At 37.7% G+C, this 22,193-nt stretch overlaps 2 protein-coding genes across 2 annotated transcripts; both read left to right on the top strand.

Moving 5' to 3' along the window:
• Nucleotides 1-899: 899 nt before the first annotated feature.
• On the top strand, nt 900-2,980 carry LOC125845671 (uncharacterized). Its single transcript, XM_049525214.1, has 4 exons — nt 900-1,143; nt 1,264-1,418; nt 1,678-1,906; nt 1,998-2,980. The coding sequence occupies exons 1-4, from the start codon at nt 900-902 to the stop codon at nt 2,978-2,980; spliced, it is 1,611 nt and encodes a 536-aa protein (XP_049381171.1).
• A 48-nt stretch (nt 2,981-3,028) lies between these two features.
• LOC125845672 (uncharacterized) lies at nt 3,029-3,478 on the top strand. Its single transcript, XM_049525215.1, has one exon. It carries the CDS (start codon nt 3,029-3,031, stop codon nt 3,476-3,478), a length of 450 nt encoding a protein of 149 aa, XP_049381172.1.
• The last annotated feature ends 18,715 nt before the right edge of the window (nt 3,479-22,193 follow it).

Raw genomic sequence — 22,193 nt, forward strand, 5'->3', positions numbered from 1 at the left:
GGATTGTGTGATCTAGGAGCTAGTATAAATTTGATGCCAACTTCTTTGTACAAAAAGTTGGAGTTGGGTAGTCCTAAACCTACTACCATTATCTTACAGTTGACTGATAGATTTGTAGCTAGGCCAGAGGGTGTTGTAGAGGATGTGTTAGTACAAGTAGGATCATTGATTTTCCGAGTAGATTTAGTTGTGCTGAACTTTGAGCCAGACCCTGAGGTCCCATTCATCCTAAGAAGACATTTCTTGGCTACTGGGAGGGCGATGATAGATGTAGCAGCTGGAAAACTCACTATGCGGTCCCATGATAAGGTAGAGGTTTTTGAGGTGTATAGAGCTTTAAAACTGTCAGATGTGTACGAAGAGTTATCTGCCATAACTGTGATAGAGCTTGAGGCAGAAGCTCGCTACATTGCATCTAAGGACCCTCTAGAGCGAGTGTTAGTGGGGGATGATATTTATGGGGATGCTGAGGCACATGAAATTGTGAAATTTCTTGGTATGGCACTTGTGGGTACGTCTGGAGATCGATGGGAGCCTTTAAATAGGTTGTTGGGTCCTCCACCCAAGACCTCCATTGAAGAAGCGCCCAAGCTGGAGCTAAAAGCTCTGCCAGCCCACCTCAGGTATGCATTTTTTGGTGAAGATAAAACTTTACCAGTTATTTTGTCTGCAGCATTATCTGATGAGCAGGTGGAAGCAGCATTAATCATCCTGAAAAAGAGGGAAGTAGCTTTTGGGTGGCGAATGTATGACATCCATGGAATTAGTCCCGCGATGTGCATGCATAGGATATACATGGAAGAAGGGCATAAGCCGAGTGCACATCATCAGTGGAGACTAAACCCATTAATGAAGGATATGGTGAGAAAGAGGTAATCAAGTGGTTGGATGTAGGGATTATGTATCCCATATCTGATAGCAAATGGGTAAGTCCAGTACAGTGTGTGTCTAAGAAGGGCGGAATGATGGTGGTTACTAATGAGAAGAATGAGTTAATCCCCACAAGAACAGTGACTGGGTGGCGAATCTGTATGGATTACAGAAAGTTGAATGACGCCACCAGAAAGAACCATTATTCGGTACCTTTCATTGATCAAATGTTGGATAGGCTGGCAAGTCAGAAATACTATTGTTTCCTTGATGGTTATTCAGGGTATAATCAGATTATCATTGCACTAGAAGATTAGAAGAAGACTACATTCACTTGCCCATATGGCACATATGCGTTCAAGTGCATGACATTCGGCTTGTGCAATGCCCCAGCCATATTTCAGACATGTATGATGGCAATATTCCATGATATGGTGGAGCATTTTGTTGAAGTGTTCATGGACGACTTCTCCGTGTTTGGTGAGTCTTTTGAACTTTGCTTGACTAATCTTGACAGAGTTCTTGCCAGGTGTGAAGAAACAAGTCTGGTGCTAAACTAGGAGAAGTGTCACTTCCTAGTTCGAGAAGGCATTGTATTGGGGCACAAAATCTCCAAAAGTGGACTGGAAGTTGAAAAGGCTAAAGTGGAAGTTATTGAGAAGTTGTCACCTCCCATCACAGTAAAAGGAGTTAAAAGCTTCCTGGGACATACTGAGTTCTACAGGAGGTTCATCAAAGACTTCTTTAAGACTGCAAGACCTATGAGAGGAAGAGATGAAGTTTTTGTTTGATGAAAAGTGTTTGCAGGCATTTAAGCTGCTGAAAAAGAAGTTGATTAAAGCTCTTATTCTGAATGCTCCAAATTGGGAGCTTCTTTTTGAGCTTATGTATGATGCCAGTGGCATAGTTGTTGGGGCAGTACTTGGGCAGAGAAAAGAAAAGATGTTCCATTCCATCTACTATGCGAGCAAGACACTTGATGCAGCTCAATCAAATTACATTGTGACTGAAAAAAAAGATGCTGGCATTAGTGTTCGTATTTGATAAGTTTAGATCATACTTGGTGGGAACCAAAGTTATAGTCTACACTGATCACACTACAATCTGATACTTGTTTAACAAAAAAGATGCCAAGCCGAGGTTGATTAGGTGGATTCTACTACTACAAGAGTTTGATCTTGAGATAAGGGATAGGAAGGGAACTAAGAACCAGATAGCTGATCATTTGTCCAGACTGGAAGATTCAATTCATGTGAAGAATGAGGGGCGAATTCGTGAAAAGTTTTCTGATGAGCAATTGCTTGCTTTGGACATTGCTCAAGTGCCTTGGTATGTTGATATTGTGAATCTTCTAGTGAGTGGTTTATTTCCACCTAGGGCCTCAACACATCAAAAGCAGAGGCAGAAGTATGATGCACGTTTCTATATATGGGATGAGACCTTCTTATTCAAGCAGGGACCTGATCAGATGATGAGAAGGTGTATAGCTGAGCAGAAGGCGACACAAATGTTGGAGAGTTGTCAATCTTCACCATATGGTGGACACCATGGAGGCAAACGAACTGCGCATAAGGTATTCCAATCTGGTTTCTTTTGGCCTAATTTGTTTAAAGATATTGCTTTGTTTGTGAAAGGTTGTGATCAATGTCAAAGGATGGGCCCCATTTCGAAGAGGCATGAGATGCCATTAAGCAATATACTGGAGGTTGAGATCTTTGATGTCTGGGGGATAGACTTTATGGGACCATTCACATCGTCCCATGGTAATCAATACATCTTAGTCGCAGTGGACTACGTGTCTAAGTGGGTGGAGGTAGTTGCGCTACCATCCAATGATGCAAAAGTGGTTGTGAAGTTCATCCAGAAACACATCTTCACCAGGTTCGAAACTCCAAGGGCTATGATCAGTGATGGAGGTACGCATTTTATTAATAATTCAGTACATAATTTGTTAGCCAAATATGGAGTGAGACACAAGGTGGCTACAATATACCACCCCCAAACTAGTGGGCAAGTGGAAGTGTTGAATATGAAGGTCAAGCAGATCCTCCAAAAGACTGTGAATGCACAAAGAAAAGATTGGGCTGACAAGTTCGATGATGCTTTGTAGGAATACCAGACTGCATACAAGGCACCGATAAGGACTTCTCTTTATCGAATGGTGTTTGGAAAAGCTTGTCACCTACCAGCTGAGTTGGAGCATAAGGCATATTGGGCGATCAAGAAGCTAAATATGGATGTTGAGTTAGCCGGTAGGAAGAGAATAACACAGCTGCACGAGTTGGAAGAATTTAGACTCCACGCCTATGAAAATGCTAAGTTGTATAAACAGAAGACCAAGAGGTGGCATGACAAGCATATTGTGTCGCACACCTTTGAGCCTAGCCAACTAGTGCTGCTATTCAATTCAAGGTTGAAGTTGTTTCCCGAAAAGCTTCGATCTAAGTGGAGTGGTCCTTTTGAAGTGGTGATGATGACCCAACATGCTACTGTGGAGTTAAGAAACAAGGATAAAAGATGTACTTTCCTTGTGAAAGGTCAAAGGGTCCAGCAGTATTTCGGAAGTGATATGGATCGTGAGCTTGAAGCGCTCACATTGAATGATTAATGAGTCATGAGATGGGTCGTGCCGCGACGTTAAATCAGGCGCTACACGGGAGGCAACCTGTGAACCATTGTAATAGTTAGGATTTATTTGTTTTTATTTGGTTATTTTATTTCTTAGGAATTAGTAAAATAAAAAAAATGATGATATATTAAGAAGAATACAAAAATATGCGTCGTGCCACAACCAAAACTAAGGCGTTGGATAGGAGGCAACCCATCAAGTTTTTTTACTAATGGGTGTTGAGTTGAAAATGTGCAGGAAAAAGAAGTTTCGCCTAAGGCAACTTCGTGCAGGGACCACGTCGCAAAGGTGAGGCAACATTTTGCCTCGCTAGGTCCAATTTGAGGCAGAGAGGTCCGTGATGGGACCGCGTCGCGGTGGGGGCCTCAAATTTTGGTTTCGACGGTACCTAGTGTTCACGTCAAGAAAAAAGGCTACTACGTGCTAGCCCCGCGTAGCGGAGCAAAGGTTAACTATTGGCCTCTCCTGGAATTAAATTTCCAGTGGACTCTGTGTCCGCCCTGCGTCGCGCCCCCAGGTAAGTAAATTTTAATTTTCATTAATTAAATGGGTTTTACCCATTTTTAATTAAAATACCCTGACCCATACCCCTTATAACCCCTAAGTCTTCACTAAATCCTTAATTATTTCCCCTAAATCACGATTTCTTCCCCCATTCTCCCCTTCGTTCAATTTTCCAACCTTCATCCGTAAAGCGGAGTTGAGGCAACCTTCTTCCCTGTCGATTTTCCCCGATCTCATGACTGCAGGTATGTGTTCTGAGTTTTTCTTGCATGATGTTTCTGTTATTGCTCTGGATATCTGTTGTTTTAGGAAGTTGGGGTGGGCAATTCTTTGAAGTTGATGGGTTGTGGTGTGAGGGCAATTTTTCATGTATCTTTAGGTGATTTTGAATTCTTTAGTAGTTATCACTTAAGGTGTTTTGGGGGTTGCCTGTCTGGAACTAGTTAGAGTAGTAGGTGAATTGGGGAATGTATAAGCATGTTGTCTAATGGTACTGTTTTATGCTTAGGTTGGGATTGGTTGTGTCTTGGCATGTTGGTGATTTCAAAGTCTCAAGTAGAATTACCTAATTGTTATGTACCTATGGACTTGAAGGATTTATGGGAGTTGGAATTGCTTTTTCATGCTCTTACTTGAATTTTGTGCTATTATGATGGTTGGTTAATTGTGTCCATAACTCATAACTGGGTAGTGTCGGCTAAGGGTCTATAGTGTCGAATTCTTGAGTAGCATTATGTTGGTGTTGAATATGTGAATGGTAAGTGTGTTTTGACGGTATTGGCTGGGCGATATTGTGCATTCATAGGTCTAGATTATTTGTGCAAAGTCTTAAGTAACACTCTTAATTGTTGCGTGGTTATAACTAATATTGTAATGCCCATTCAGCTTGATGAACGTGATGATTACTTAAGTATGTTGTTGGTCATTTTTGGGAAGTCTGAGTACCTAAGATGACACTGCATTGAGATAAGTGTGGGGTGGTGTGCGCACACCACCCATATTTTTCTCATTATTCTATAGTCATTGGGCCTGCACTTTTTCTATGTTTGCAGGTCATCATGTCAAGTTCATGACGACCCGGCAAGGAAGTGGCCACGTCAAGCCAGAAGAAACGTGCCCGAAGTGGGAATGTCCCACTTGCACCTCCAGTCCCCAAGGGCAAAACTAGGCGAACCAAAGAAGGGAAGGCTTGGTATAAAAAGCACACCAAGGCAACTTACTTCTCTGATGTTTGTATTGATAGGGACAAACTATCGCGTGAGTTCCCCCAAATCCTGAGGCGAATTAGAGAGCTTGGAATGGAGTTCATCTTTGTTGACCCAAAAGAGTGCAACTTGCACATGGTTCGGGAGTTTTACGCCAACTGGGAGCCCGAGCCACGGTCCCACTATGTGACAGTGCGTGGTAGGAATGTACCCATCACTCCCACAGGTATAAATGACATACTGGGTACACCATAGGACACAAACCCACTTGTGCTGACAGGGTTGATCATACACCCTCCATACCAATCCATCCAACACACTCTGTGTAGCCCACGGTCCATGGCTCAATGGACTAAGCATAGTGGAAAGAGATATCATCAATCTCTTCCCTACGCCCACATGCTTCGGGAGACAAGTGTTTGGCTAAAGGTGGTTATGTACTGTCTGATACCAGGCCTACATTACACTGATATCACTCGTGATCGGGTGTGCCTAGTATATACATTGATGACTAGCACGGAGCTGAACATTAGAGCCATTATGAAATCTTTTATGCGGAAGTCCCGGGTTCACAAAGGGCACAGGTATGCTTTTGGTGGTCTGACTACCAAATTGTGTCGTGCTGCAGGTCTCCCTGAGGAGAATGTAGACTACATGGCACCCCTATATCTAGCACCGGTGGACATTACTCGGACCAAGGGGCCTGACACTGAGTTTGGCCCGACTATTACCACGGCTGAGCGCCATAGGAGATATGAGCTTATCATGGCGAGGATGTACGGCCTGGAGATGCTAAGACACCAGAATGACTGCCATGCTTCTACTGATATGCAGTTGGGCGAGGTCGAAAGACGCTACCCTCTGAACGACCATACCAGGGCACTACTTGGCACTAGTCCTAAGTTTCGGGAGCCGATCGAGAATGATATTTCGATTGATGAGGAGAACATCCGTACTAGCTCAGATGTGGATTCTGACTCTGAGGAGGAGATGGACCCCGCACAGGTGGATAATGAGGTCGACGGGGGAGATGCGATGGAAGACTGATCAGAGAGTGTTTTCACCTTACCTTGTGAACGATTCTGATATTTTTTTGGTAAAGCACTAGGGACAATGCTATTGTATAAGTGTGGGGTGAGGGTGACAAACATATTTGATCTGTACATATATTTCTATTGTTGAACATTGTTTGAGTCTGTTTTGTCTTTGGTTTATTTTATTTTGGGTTCCTTGGAGGTTGTTTTCGATTTTTTTGCCAAGGATAGTCCCTTTGAACCGTACAAAATACAAAAAAAAAATATTTATTGAATTGAGCATGTAGTCATAGTTGAGTCAAGCTACCCAATGATAGATGGATAACGATCGTCTTAAGGGCAATTTCGTCATTGAGTCTTAGGTTTGGTTGTGTTGAAGCTGAAAGTCTGAAAGGAATATGCATGAAAAGCATGGTTGAAATTGATGTATGAATGCAGTTGAATTCTTGTATATGATTTGAATGTGCAACTTAAGCTTAATCTGAACCTTATGCATGATATGATTGTGTGTTGTGACTGATCACTTTACTATTTATCTTTAAACGTAGAATATCCCGACTTTGCTAGCCAGAACAAAATGGACATATGAGCGATCGATTACGAGAGCTCGATCGATCAGACCGGGAAGAAGAGAAAGAAAGGTCAATCTCCGAAAATTAGCTCACACCTATCTTTGATGAAAGAAGCCGCAATTTTAGGTAGAAAGAACAGCCAGTGTCAGAGAGATGACTTCTGAGTATAACGTGTGCCATGAGCGGTGAGTTTTGGATGATATCCATGAATGCATCTGAGTCTAGAACTTACCCAGGTTATTATTGAAGCGAAATACAAGTGTTATTGTGCTTAAAAGATGATAACAGGCTTTCTATGAATTGCCTTAAATTGTAGCATGTTCAGAAAGAATATCCTTAGTATAGCCCAATTAAGCCTTGTTAGCCTTGATTTTGTTCTAACCCACATAATGAAGCCGAATCCCTTTTTATTGATACCGTTAGCTTTGATCCCAAATACTTAATGCACTGTATTAGGAGGAAAAGTCAAAATAGCGGAAAGAGTAAATAGGGTGGAATTGTGTAGTTGGTTGGGGAAGAGTGAAAAGAGGAGGGAATTGTATACCTCATGAGAATGAATTTGAGATTGGCCCTGGTCCTTGGGACATTGTACACTTTGACTGTAACACCTTGAAAACCATACCTAGAAAAAAATTTCAGAAATATACCTGAAGCAGTGAACCACGGCAGGGTTCACGGACCGTAATAGGGTCCACGGTCTGTAAACCTGCCCATGGTCTTGACTTGGAAGTCACCAGGCCCAAACATCAGACCACGAGCACCTTCACGGTCCATGGTCTTGATGATAGGTCGTGGTGGCATACGTAGAATCAAGATAGTGAACCTCCTAAGCCAGCCCTTTAGACCGCCACGCCTAAGTGAGGACCACGAGAACCTTCACAGTCCGTGGTCCTTCACACAGCCCGTGGAGGGGTCCGTGGAGCCTTACCAGTAAGTTCCCTAGCCAGTCCCTCCAGACCACAACTCAAGTGGAGACCATAGACACTTTCACGGTTTGTGGTCCTTCACACGGGCCGTGGTAGGGCTCGTGGACTCAGACCCTCAGCTAGTAGTCACCAAGTCTAGACCACGACTAACTTCACGGTCCGTGGTCCCTTTCACGGTCCGTGAAGGTGGCCATGGTCAGACAGTCTGCAGTTTAAGTCAGGGTTATTTCGGTATTTTCATTATTCGTTGGACACCTAAACTACGTCGTTTTAATCCTAAATTTTGTGGTTTTAGTCAGTTTAAGCCTAGAAACATAACTGGAATTTACCTTAGTTAAAATAATTAATCAAAACTTTGAAAATTAGAAGTGTAAGAAGAGAAAGAGGCGACCAACCCTAGTTCAAGAACGCAACAAGTATCCTCCGGTTCCTGCCTTGAAATCAAAGGATTTCTCCGTGGAATTCGTCACCAGGTATGTGGGATTTCACTAGTGGGTTCCTTTCGCCCATTACGTCCCTACTTTTCAGTCAGTTTCTTAATTCCCTTATTATGACTAGACCGAGGGTTTCTTGGAAGTTAGAATTATTGGGTTCTTAGTTGTTGGATTGATCCAAATCAGATTAGTACGTTAATATTTAGTTTAATGCATGAATTCCAGAACCCTAGCTATGTATTTCTTTAGTTCTTGAATTACACATGCTAGGTCAAATATTTCAGTTATTCAGTTATACATGTCTCAGTTATTAATGCATCAATATCAGTTTAATTATTGCATTCTCAGTTTGCATGTTCAGTTCGAGCTATCCAGTAACTTACATAAATTCAGTCATAATGTATTAATTATTTAATCCATTGGGAGTAGCATAATACCGAGTTGGACTAGGGTTTAGCGTACCCAAATAGTCCCAGCACTACTAGCCACGTAGGTTGTAAGTCCCCTATGTGGGCATCATTTCAGTGATCACGCCAGCATGCCTCTATACCTCTGTGTAGGTAAGCTTAAGAGGAGAAACGAGCACGAAAATGGACAATGGGGAACACAGAAGATTAAAGGCAAAAAGAAGCATGAAAGAAAGAGGAAGAAAAGATGATCAAGGCACTGTCGTATCCTCTCCGCGTCGCGGAGAAGGGGTCTTAAATTAACTCACGAGAGTCAATAGTAGGCAGAGCCCTCCGTGTACTTTCCGCGACGCGGAGAAGGGTTGTTATTTTATTTGTGAAAGTTAAGTTAGAGGCAGATCACTTCGTGGAGTGTCCGCGTCGCGGAGAAGGCTATTGTACCTGGAATCAAATCTTTAAACCCTCTCCATGTCGCGCCCTTTGCTCCAGTTTTTGGCCGTTTCAACTTTTAGTATAAATAGGTCATTATTTTATTTTATTAATTATTCTTTTTTTCGATTTTGAAGAACGACGACTTGGGAGAACGTTTTCACCATTTTTAGGGTTCTTTCCTAAACTCTTTTCCTTTCGATCTTTGTATGTTATTTGAACATTGTTTGATCGATCCTTGGATTATGAGTAGCTAAATACCTTGGTTCTAGGGCTGTGGCTACAGGATGATTGTAATCTACTGATTTTGTTATTGGGTTAATGTCAATTATCATATGAATCTTTCTTATGTTCTTGCTTTCAATATTTTGTGACTAATCACCATTGAAATAAATATATTGTCCAAATTTAACTCAGGAGAGGAATAAGAGGATAGAATGTGGGACATAAGGAGCATGATTAATTCTAAATAACTAGGGTTAATTTGTATCTAGGATAGGGATATACCTAGAAACCATACTTGGATCACCATACTGGAAGAAATCATAATGCTCGGTACTTAATCCATCCTATCCCCACTCAACGATATAGTTAATGTGTTATTTATCGTAGGCGATTAGAGGTCGGGAGACCATGATCATACATTTAACCATGTGCTTCATTGATTCAATAGTTGATAATTACCCATATAAATGATATTGATTGCATGATTCCTGATAAAAGTTACAGCCCTAAACTTTACCCAATCACTGTTTTTAAACCCTTGAAATTGAATCGCTTTTGTTACATTTTGTTATAATCTTAGAAGTAGAAATTAAATCACTTTGCAAATCTGGAATACCCTTGTGTTTAGCTGAAAGTTAGAGAAGTTAAGTAATTAGCGTAAGTCCCTGTCGGTATGATACCTAGCTCTTAAAAAGAGTCATTTTAATACTTGAACGACCACTTGCACTTGCATGTGCGATTTGGACGCAACAAACACCCCGGAAACTAGTAGGCAAAACTAAAGCGTGATGTTAGGGTTAGAGTCATAAATTTAGCTTCCCGTACTTAAAATGAAGGCTTCAAGGTTAGGACATCAAGGTACAACTCCCCAAGGACCAACCAAGGGTCTTTAAAGAGGACCCAAAATCTGCCCCAAAAATAGTCCATTCACAACAGGGACTCACGCCCGTTGGGTGAGGGGTCGTGGGTCAAGGTCACAAAAGATGAGTTGAATACCACCACCCACGGAAGACCAGCATGCGTCATGGTCCACTCACGACCCGTGGGCGTGGTCTTGTGGGTGAGGCAGTGACCATGTTTTAGACGGTTAAGTGGGGGCATTATGGAACTTTTCAGAATTAATTAGGGGTTAAGTGGTGTCATTTTAACCTTACTTATACCACCTATATAAATACTTTATACCCTTAATTTAGTGATTTCAAATCATTATTTCAACTCACCAAAAGAAACCCAATTCTCTTCAAGAAATCTTTTTTCTAGAAAGAAAAAGAAGAGTTCAAGTTAGGTCAAGTCTCCAATCTTCCAAGCTTTGTGAGGGATTTGTATCCAAGGTATGATAGCTTATTCATCCATGGATTCTTCCATCTATGGATCCCCTTATAATTCCCCCAATTGTGAAGATGAACCTCAATTCTAGTTAGGGTTTCTTCCTATATTGTGGGTATTGTGGTATGTTGATCCAATTGAGTGGATATTGATTGTTTATGATTGAATTAGTAGTGAATCATGTTATTATGATGAAACTACATGTTTTCCATGTCTAACCCTAGTCTAATTGATGAAAATGAAGTAAGTGGTTTTATGCCTTCAAAGGGAAAATTGAGGATTTAGAGATAATCTTCTAAGATTGATGATAGGTATTGGAGAATGATTAAGATTAGATCTTATAGATATGAATTGAATGAAGTTAAAGTATACATGATGATCTATGACTAGTATTGATTGAGATTGGGGCTATATGATGAAATATGACAAGAATTGCTTGAGAGTAAAGAATGTATGAGGAATTATGAGTAGACTTGTCTTAAGAACTAGGCATGTATGATGTTTATGAGATTTAATACTTTGAGGGCAAAGCATGAATGATGACTTATGACTACTAGGGCTTTTAGTAAGGCTTGTAAGATGAACTTTGTATGTTAAGGCTTTGAGAGTAAAACTAAGATGCATGTTGATTTGAATATGGTATTATTGTGGAAGGACTTTACCCACAAGACCTAGATTATGAGTGTATGAGATTATGCATGTTCTTATGGAATCTATGTAAATGTTATGAGTACACTTTAAGAGTGAAGTGTTAATGAGTAGGTTGTTGTTATGGGCTGATTGAAAGGTTATTCTCATGAACTCATAATGAACTTAATGTGAAAGGTTTTCTCACATAATGAAGGTTCTAACGTTAAAAGACTTTTCTCACCTAATTGAATCTAAGAGTAAAAGTGATCATGGATGGTGATAGTTGCTCATGCATGGTCTAAAGAGCTATTCTAATGAATTAACGTGGGTTGAATGTCAAGGACATCTCTCCATGAGATATGAGTTAAAGTAAAGACTTAATAAGCTATTTTGTGGGATTTATGCCTAGCACCGAGTGGATATTGAAATGAGATGGAAGCTTTTACCTAGTTGAGTCTGGCTTCCAACATGGGAACTCTCACCAAGTAGAGTCAAGGTTTATCCATGTATGTCTCATGAGATGGAGTCCCACACCAAGTGGAGTCCAGGTTTCCTAGTAGAAATCTTTGTATCCCATAACTACGTGCCCCATAGGAAAGTTGGCTAGTGGATCCAACTAAGCTAACAAACCGGTTCTACCTTAGGCAAGCAGACCAACCCTTGACTGTGTGGGTAACATCGAAAGGGATCATGTGATAGCTCACATGATTTCATGTCGGTCAAGGCTATATCCCAACTAGAACAAGATTAATTATGAACTAAGACATGTTTGAATAAGCATCTCCTAGAGTTCAAACCTAATGAAGTAAGACATGCTTGAAGAAGCCTCTCATAGAGTTTGAGATTAATAATGAACTAAGACATGCTTGAGAAAGCATCTCCAAGTGTTCAAAAATAATGAACTAAGACATGCTTGAGAAAGCTTCTCCAAGTGTTCAAATATAATGAACTACAGATATGCTTAAGGAAGTATCTCCTAGTTTTCAAGGGTAATAAGATAAATGATTAACTAAGATATGCTTAAAGAAGTATCTCGTAGTGTTAAGAGTCTTTAAAGATGATGTTGGCTTGCATCAAAAGTGATGAATATGAATGAGGTCCTAAAGTGACTTGATTAGCATGGGTGGGATTATGGGGTCTTATCCATGCATTGTACAAGCTTGCCTTGAGGTGACTTATGAAGTGTTTCTCTTATATGTTGTATGCTTATCTTGGATTGTTGTTATAGTTGCCTTCCTTGATATGTTTGACTAAAGATAAATGTTCCCTTGTCTATGAGAATTAGGCTAAGGATGAGATCCAAAGATGGTAAGTATGATTATGATGACCTAAAAGTGATACTTAGTATGGGTGAGATTATGGGGTCTTATCCATGCATTGCACAAGTATGACTTGAGGTTACTTGAGAAATAATTATTTTATGTTATGAAGATATAAGTAATGGCTATGCTTATGAATATGATGTATCTCCTATGTTTATGGATTCTACCTTATGTTGACTAATGCTTATATTATGTCTATGTTGGAGATCATGCTTATGTCTTATGTTGACTAACACTTATGTTATGCTCTTATGATGTTATGCTAGCAATCATATTTAGCACATTTTGTACTAATGCTTACTCTTGCCTACATTCTTATCAAATGTAGGATCCGACGATCTTGAGTTCCATTATTATGGCTAGATTCTTAGTAAAAGCAAGGAGTTGAAGACTTGGTGAGTCCTCATAGCATCAAGGATTTGCCCACCTTTCTTTTATGTATTTTATTTTCATGTTAGAACTATTGTATGGGTTGTGTCCCAAGAGTTATTCAAAGTTTTTTAGATGGTTTGAGACAATGTTAAAGACTTCCGCTTTGCTTTTATAAAGACTTCGATTGTATGGGAGAAGTTTTAAAATTTCCGCACTTTTCTATTATCTTATATTATGATATGCAAAGTGGCTTACATTGAGTCCTTCGAAGTTCTTTGTGTCATGTTACATCTAGGGTGTACCCCTGGGTCGTGACAGTTTTGAACTTTTTAGCATGTGTTTCTAAATTGGTCCTTGCATATTACAATTGTTTTATGTGATTTTATGCATGGCTATCATACTTGGTACTTTATTGTACTAACGCATACTCTTACCTACATTTCTCCAAATGTAAGGTCTGACATTCAGGGTTCTCAGTTTTGTGGCTAGAGGTTGTTGGAGAGATTTCGAGTTTGGTAAGTCCTCATGCTTCAAGAACTGGAATTTTATAGCTTTGAGTCATTTCTTATTTTCAGACTTTGTACGTGACGTCAGGGTTACGTCCCGGTCACTCTTAATGTATTAGATGGCAGATGAGACTTTGTTGACTTCCGCTTTACTTCGATAAAACTCTTAAACTTGAAATGTTTTCTCTTTATCTCCTATATTCTATTTTCTTGTATGATGAATGTTAAGTGTCTTGTATGAGGCCTCTCGGGGTCCTATACACCATGTTACGCTTAGGGGGTACCTTGTGTTGTGACACCAATCCTATTGGCTATTGTGATTGTGTTCAAGGCGCGCAACCGCAAAGAAGAACTTAGGGATGCACCAGTTGATGAGATCATTGGTTTTTCCCTAACATAAATCTTTGATGGGGTGCTCGGTAGTGGCGGATCTAGGATTTTAAGGTCGTGGGTGCTCTTTTAGCTACAGTAGTGACAACAAAATTCTCTATGGGACTTCAAAATATAAAATGTAAACAGAAGAAGAAGTCAAAGACATATATACACACACGGAATATTTTTGCCGTTTACCTATCTCCTGCCTCGCTTAGCTACCAATCAAAAAAATGTAAGTGCATAAATTTAACACTTTTTATTAAAAAAATATATATATGTTTGAACATGATAGAAAAAACAACCCATAAAAAAAACTACAATCAGTACTATTTTAAATAAAGGAAAGTTTATTTTGTATAAACTCTATTTTAGAGAAAATAGCAAAACACGGCTAGTGAAAGAGAAAAAATACAATCAACCTAGGGAGTAAGTAGAAACAAAAAAAAAATCTAAGTGAATAGAATACTCCCTTTTTCCTATATTAGATGGACATTTTCTATTTTACATGGTAATTAAGAAATCATTAATAAATTGATCAATTTTACTATTTTTCCCTTTGTTCCTATTAATTAGTAGTCTCTTGAAAAAAAGAAACATTAGATCTTCAATATTTGTTTAAGCTTTCAAAGGTCATATCAATTGTAGGGGTAAAACAGAAAACAATAATTAATTTTATCCTTTTAACAAGTGATCAAGTAATATGGGACAAATATTTTAAGTAAAATGTTCATCTGATATGGGACAGAGGGAGTAATAAATAAGGAGAGACGAATTATTTTTTAGAATTAAAAAAATATGTTGATTGGGAATCGAACCCAAACACAAAAATAATAAATAAAAAGGAGAGAAGAGTTGGTTTTAAAAATTTTAAAAACGTGTTGGGAATCAAACCCAGACGGGCGCAAGCGCCAAGCTCACTATTGACATTAAGCACTCGCAGACAAACACTACACTAATGAAACTACTTATCATGTGGTTGCTCGTTGTTTCATTACATATTGTTCCTCTTAATTTCTATATAAATATACATAATTCGTTACAAGGTTAATGGGTACTCGAGCTTCCGGAAGTTCCCAAGTGGATCTGTTCCTAGTGCTTGGGATTCGTTCGGAACCTTGTGTGCACAAATGAAATATGTTACCTCACCTAATTCAGCATTTTGAACTCAACGGAGGTGTCAAAATGTCCAACTGAGGTCGTCTCGACGAAAAGTAGGTTTTATGACCAAGGTACATTTTAAGCCAAATTCCAAAAGGGGGCTTGTGTAAAAGATGCATCTCAATCTCTGTTCCATTCATTATCTGAATAATTAATATATATACATATACATGAGTTTCTTGGAGAGTAGGACTACAAGGTTGTCATAGTTAAGGACTCCTAATCTAAAAACAATTGCACGACTTCTTTTAAGTTGATTCCTAACAATCAGCAAATATATGAAAATAGACTTTCACTTAAACTCCTACGTGACATTATCCTTACACTCTCCCTCAAGTTGAGCAGGGAGTGGAACAACTGACAACTTGCTCCTCAAATTCAGAAAGCGTACCTTGGACAAAGGCTTGGTAAGAGCATCGGCGACTTGATCATGTATGCTCATATCTGATTGATAAGGTCTTTGCACGAATCTTGTCATGGACAAAATGAATTGAAAGGACTTCAGATTTAAAACGAAGGAAATAAATCCATGTATAGTTGCTAAAGTGATCAACAAAAAGCACATAATATCGATGTCCTTCATTGGAAGCAACTGGAGCAGGACCCCAAACATCTGAACAAACTAAATCTAAAGTCCCGGAGGCTTGAAACCTAGACTCTTGAAAAGGAACTTTATGACTTTTACTAACAGCACATGTAGAACATAAACCAGAAGATTTCAAAGAGGGGACAATGACGCTAGACGACAAAGCTTGACGAACAGTAGGAAAGGCTGTATGAGCCAAACGAGTATGCCAAACTCCCAAGGAAGCAGGTGTAGATGACTTCATCACACGTAGAGAATACAATCCTGCTTCACTCGAGCTTGTGTACAGTATGTCCCTCGTCATCAAGTCCTTAATCAAAAACGAGAAGGAAAAAAATCAATTGAAACTTGGTTAGATTTAGCAAAATAACTAATAGACAATAAATTTTGAGCAGCAGTTGGAACATGTAGAATGTCATCAAGATTGATTTTTTTGTCAGCTATAACAACTGAACTTTTACCGATGTGAGAAATAGGAATTTTGGAACCATTACCTATAGTAACTTCCTCAGGACCTTGGTATTCGAAATGAATACCCAAGTTACCAAGATCAGTTGTAAGATGATGTGTGGTGCCACTATCCATAAACCAATTTGTGGAGAAGGAGTTCTTGCTAAATTGGAAACAGGTTGTCTAGACACTTTATAGCCATTATTAATCTTAGGAGATGGATACACACATGCAATATGACATTTACCTTCACATTTATGATAAATAATTCCAGACATATCTGAAGCTTGAGGTGGAGCAAAATTGGTGTGAATCGAGTTATGAGACCCACGATTTTGAGACGATTGTAAATCTTGATTTGAGAAGCGCCCACGACCTCGGCCTCTACCACGTCCACGGGTGGTAGAAAAGGAACTCTGAGTATATTGTGTTGTAGGTGCAATGACAGTAAGGACTTCATCCCTTTTTAGTTCTCGTTCTTCATTCAACAACAATCCATACAATGCATCAAAATTAATTCCCTTTTGACGTGATTCAAGTGATCTGGTAAACGGACGATATGAAGGTCCTAGTCCAGCAAGAACAAATTCTACCAAATCATCATTGGAAACTGGATGTTGCAGTGCAGCTGACTTATCTGATATTCCATTTGCCTTTTGTACATACGACTCAATACTGACATTGTCACGACACAAAGCGTGCAACTGCATTTTGAGTTCACGAATGTATTGCCCCGATCCTGAAGCATACGCAGCAACAAGTTTGTCCCAAGTTGCACGAGCAGTCGCCGCTCCGACCAACTGAGGTAGGATACTTTCTAATACAGAAACAACTATCTAGCTTAGAACAAGTTGGTCTTGACGTAACCAAATCGTATACGCCGGATTGAGTTTGGTATTGGTATCGTCCAGAAATTGTGTTGGCGTTTGTGTAGTACCATCAAATATGATGATTCAAGCCACATGCATATATCATAGGCATAAACTGTGTCTTCCACAACAAAACGTTTGAAGATGTGAGTTTCACAGACAATTGATGTGCAAGGTTTGGAGCAGGCGAGACGGTAGATAGGCTAGGTATTAGGGAAGAGCTACTGGTTTCACCCATCGAGAAATTGTTGATTTATCTCGATTTTCTTTGTGTGAAAAAAATGGGTTGGTTTAACCTCTAATGACTTCTGATACCATGTAAAAGATGTGTCTCAATCTCTATTTTATTCATTAGCTGGATAATTAATATATATACATATGCACGAGTTTCTTGGAGAGTATGACTCCAAGGTTGTCATAGTTAAGGACTCCTAATCTAAAAACAATTGCACGACTTCTTTTAAGTTGATTCCTAACAATCAGCAAATATATACAAATAGACTTTCACTTAAACTCCTACGTGGCATTATCCTTACAGCTTGGAATGAGCCCGGAAGTTTCGGGATCCGCACGGAAGATCATTCTAGACCAAATATGACGTTTCAAAGCTAACGAAACCGTCAGAATGTCATTCTGAGGCCTTCTTCCTGGAGTTTTGATCGAAATCAACCGTTCAAATTCCAGAAGTTCCAAAACACAGAAACTTGCACAAACCTCAAACGAACGACCCGACAATCAAACTATCAGTCTCAATAAGTCATAAATGACTTGGAATCGCTACATAAAAGCTCTAAACACTAAAAAGAAATTAGAAAACTGAGAAAATAACCTGGAGGATCATTAAAATTATTTTTGCTACAACACCATCTACATCATTTTGATATGTTACTGGATGAACACCTACAACCAGTAATAGCTACTTATGCCAACAAACAATATAATAAACTACCACCTGATATTGACTAAAAAAACTTAAGAAATTTGAAGAGTATTTCAAGCACCTCTCAATCTTACATTAAATAAATTTTATTTTACATAGGAATTAAAATATTTACATGTTTTATTATGACCACCAAGAAGAATAGGCAACTAAGCCTAATTAACGTACGAGACAATTTTAATAATAGAAAACTAATATTAAAATGTTCACACTAACAAGAGATTTATATTTTCATTCTTTTGAATCGTTCTTATTACATGGTAACATTTTGTATGATATAGTAACATTTTGTATGATATATCTAATTGTTATTGTCCATTTCTTCAAACAATATACCGACTTTCATACTCTAGAGCCACGGGTCAATGTCACAATCACAATAAAAAGATAAGCAAATAATATCTAAAAGTAAATCATAAAGAATAGTATGCATAAATATGGTAAATACATACAATTCTTCTTTTAATTAATTTTTTATTATTATTCAATATATTTTTCTTCCAGTGTTCTACTTGCCTAAATTATTATTAGTATGATATTAATTAGGGGAATTTTCACATATAATCATTCAAAAATAATTTAATTATGCTTCATAGCTATAGTTTTCTAATTACGATTCTTAGCTACATGTTAGAAGGATGAGAGAGGCGAGAGAGATTGGGAGAGGGAGGAGAGAGGCGAGCAAGAGGGGACAAAGAGTGGAGAGAGGCGAATTGTATACATTTATATGTAATACATGTATATCTGTCATGTAATTGTATTTATGTAACTGGTATACATATGTATTTGTATATCTGGCGAGCGAGATTGAGAGAGGGAGGAGAGAGGCAAGCGAGATTGGGAGAGGGAGCAGAGAGGCTAGCGCAAGAGGGCAGAGAGTGGAGAGAGGCAAATTGTATATGTATATGTATATTTGTCACATAATTGTATATATGTAACCAGTATACATATGTATTTGTGTATCTGGCGAGCGAGATTGGGAGAGGGAGGAGAGAGGCGAGTGATATTGGGAGAGGGAGGAGATAGGCGAGCGAGATTGGACAGAGAGTGGAGAGAGGCCTGTTGTATTTGTATATATGTCATATAATTGTATATATATATGTGTATAATTTGTATTTGTATATGTATAAGCGACATAATTACAGCTAAAATTAAGTTGTGAGCCGTAAATAATTCAAACTTTAGATATATTAGCTAATTAACTAGTATATGTTTGTTTATCCGCGTAATTTTCCCTATTAATAAATGTGATTTTTATAGTTGATATTAATAGTTTTCATGGTTCTTCTTCTTTTATCTTTCAAATTAATTTTAAAATTATAGCATAAATCGATTGAAATTTATCCGAATTAAATTTACAAATATTTACTTTTTTGATTGCTAATTAAATTAAAGTTAGCATCTCAATATTATTTAAAGTTTAACTACTTTTAAACCGTAAATAAAATTTAAATACAAATAGTTAACACATACGAAAAAGGGGTTAAAATAAAATCATGAAAGGGGAAGGAAAGAGTTTTAACTGGGGGAAAGGGGATTATTAAATATTATCAAAATTTTGAACTACGAAGATAGAGAGAATTGAATGGCCAAAAATACATGTGTGATACGAGTTCTTTAACAATTTTGGATTTTCTTTCTTCATTTTGTAAAAATCTTGAGCCACTTACCCCCTAACACACAAGAAAGGTAGAAAATAATAAAATTATGTCCTCCTCTCATGCGTGTTTGATTTCATGAAAAATGTAAAAAAATATTTTATTAAAAAATCAGTAAGAAATTCACTTATTTTCAAGTAATTGATAAGTAAGCAAAAAATTATTATCCCAAAATCACTTATATGTAATCTAGCAAAATACTACGTGAGTAAAATTGGATGGGTTGAGAGGAGAAAATGAACTCAGATTGTTACTTACCATACTGTTTTTTCTATTTTCATTAGGCAAGTCATTTTCCGTATTTTTAAAGAGTTTGTTTTCTTAAAAAATATGTTTTTAAAAATATTTTTTACCAATCAAATATAGAAAAATTAGAAAATATTTTTGAAAAAAAAATGTTCTTACCAAACACTAGTGTCTATGTGATGTAACCACCTCATCTCCAACCATACAAGTATTCCTTTTTTCTAAGGCCTTTGATTTGTTTAGTGCACTTTTTGCTACTCCTTTATGTAAGATTCTTTTTTTTATTTATTGGCAAACACAAAATTTTGGCAAAATGTGAAGCTCATCCTAGTAGGATTGTTCTCTTTGAAGTTGATGTCTTTGTAGGTATCTGATGCTTCAATCGACATATTGTTTCCCATTACAAAGGGATGAGAGAAGGGGTGGTGGGAATCCAACCCATGTTTCTAAACTAAAAAAATATAAGTTTTGATCCTCCCTCAACAACTATTATTATATAGGGATAAGGGTCTGAAAAATATCCCAACTTTGGTCGGATTTGCTGTTGCGATACTAAACTTTCATAAGGACCTATTACCTCCATAGATTATTTAATACCGTATGTTTTACCCCCTGAACTATTTAATAGTGTATTTTAAAGGTATATATGTGCCCCGTGGACACATTACTATTTATAATTTTGCATTATTTTTTATGTCCACGTGGGCAAATATATATATGTTTAAAATACGGTATTAAATAGTCTAGGGATGTAATAGGTCCTCATGAAAGTTTAGTATTGCAATAGCAAATCCGACCAAAGTTGGGGTATTATTCAGACCCTTATCCCTAAATAAAATAAGAAACTTTATTTCTTTGCAATAAGTTTTAAAGTACAAGAAGAATAAAACTACATTTACAAAAAAAAAAAAAAAAACGAAATATTGATTTTATTATTGAATATTTGTGAGTATAATTTTGTTGTCTCCTTAATTTTATTTTCCAAATATTATATTTTTCATGATTTAAGAATTGTTAGTAGCATATTTTTCAAATATATGATGACTTGGACCTTCTTATAATATATTTGATAGTTAAGAATGTCAGGCAATATTTTTCTTTAAGATAGATTTAATATGTCTTGATCTATTTATGAATACTACAAGAGTTTATTGGGAGTTTGAGATGTCGCTTCAAGGAAATATGTTACTTGTTGTATAAGCGTGAGCTGGGATTTAAGGTAGAGTAGCACCAAGAACTTAACAGAGAGCAGGTTCATCTACCTACTATAGAAGCGTGAGCTGGGATTTAAGGTAGAGTAGCACCAAGAACTTAACAGAGAGCAGGTTCATCTTCTAGAATTTCATAAAATTTTGATGTCTACGAATGTCCCTTACTTTTAGACTTGTGAGAGAGTAGACTTGATGAAACTCAAAGTTTGAAGTACCCATAAAATGGACTTTCCATTTTTGCGATATTGTGACTCCAAATTTGCTGCATTTACAAATGTGATTTGTGAGAGAAGAGATGAAGAACAAATTTAGTCTCACCTAACGTTCCAGATTGTTGAAATGCTCCTATTGATGATATTCAAAGATTTTATTGGATTTCAAGATGTCTCTTCAAGGAAATATGCTACTCTTTATGTAGGCATCACGAATTCGAATTTAGGTTAGACTATCCTCTAAGAACCCTAATAGAGATTGAAATCGTCTTGTAGAGTCCCACAAATTTTTTATGTCAATAAATTCCCCATATGGGAGACTTGGTCCCACTAGACATGAAGATTTAATTAATGTATATTTGTGGGCATAATTTTGTTCTCTCCTTGATGCTTCTCTCATGTTTTTCTTCATGATTTGAGGGTTATTTGTTGTGTAGTTCTCGAAAATAAGATGATTGGACTTTCTTGCGATGTATTTGATCGCTGAAAACATCGGGTGACAGCTTTGAGAAAGACAACAGATATCTTGATCTCCTTTTGATTATCTCAAGGGTTTAAGAGATTTTGAGATGTCTCTTCAAGGGAATATGTTACTCATACATAGGCATGAGCTAGGGTTTGGGATAGAGTCTCTTTATAAATATTTCAAGAGTTTATGAAACTTCGTAATGTCTATTCAAGGTACGTATGTTAGTGATGTCTACAAATGCCCCATACTTTAAGGCTTGCCAAAGTGTAGAATTCATAAAACTCAAAGATGAGACTTGGAGTACCCATAAAAAATGAATCTTCCATCTTTGCAGGTTTGTGGCTCTAGATCTACAGATCTGCTTTATGAGAAAAGTGATGAAGGGTAGATATGATCCACTGCACGTGCCAATTTGTTTGTAATAAATTTTAAAGTGATGAAATATAACCCGCAATCACAAATAATATATGAAGAAATAGAGATTTTATTGATGAACATTTGTAAGTATAATTATGTCTCTCCTTTGATTTTTCTCTCTGAATTTTTTTATTTTTTGAGGGTTTGTAGAAGCATATTTCTCAAATAAAGAATGATTTGGACATACTTGCAATGTATACAATATTTTACA

The sequence above is a fragment of the Solanum stenotomum genome, chromosome 11, assembly GCF_019186545.1.
Source record: "Solanum stenotomum isolate F172 chromosome 11, ASM1918654v1, whole genome shotgun sequence".
NCBI lineage: Eukaryota > Viridiplantae > Streptophyta > Magnoliopsida > Solanales > Solanaceae > Solanum > Solanum stenotomum.

Bases quoted from the DNA above. Each gene is read 5' to 3' on its own strand.
- LOC125845671 (XM_049525214.1), top strand. From the start codon at position 900: ATGTATCCCATATCTGATAGCAAATGGGTAAGTCCAGTACAGTGTGTG. The intron at 1,144-1,263 runs GTTATTCAGGGT...GCAATGCCCCAG, and splicing joins ATACTATTGTTTCCTTGATG to CCATATTTCAGACATGTATG. The intron at 1,419-1,677 runs GTGCTAAACTAG...AAGTGTTTGCAG, and splicing joins GGTGTGAAGAAACAAGTCTG to GCATTTAAGCTGCTGAAAAA.
- LOC125845672 (XM_049525215.1), top strand. From the start codon at position 3,029: ATGGTGTTTGGAAAAGCTTGTCACCTACCAGCTGAGTTGGAGCATAAG.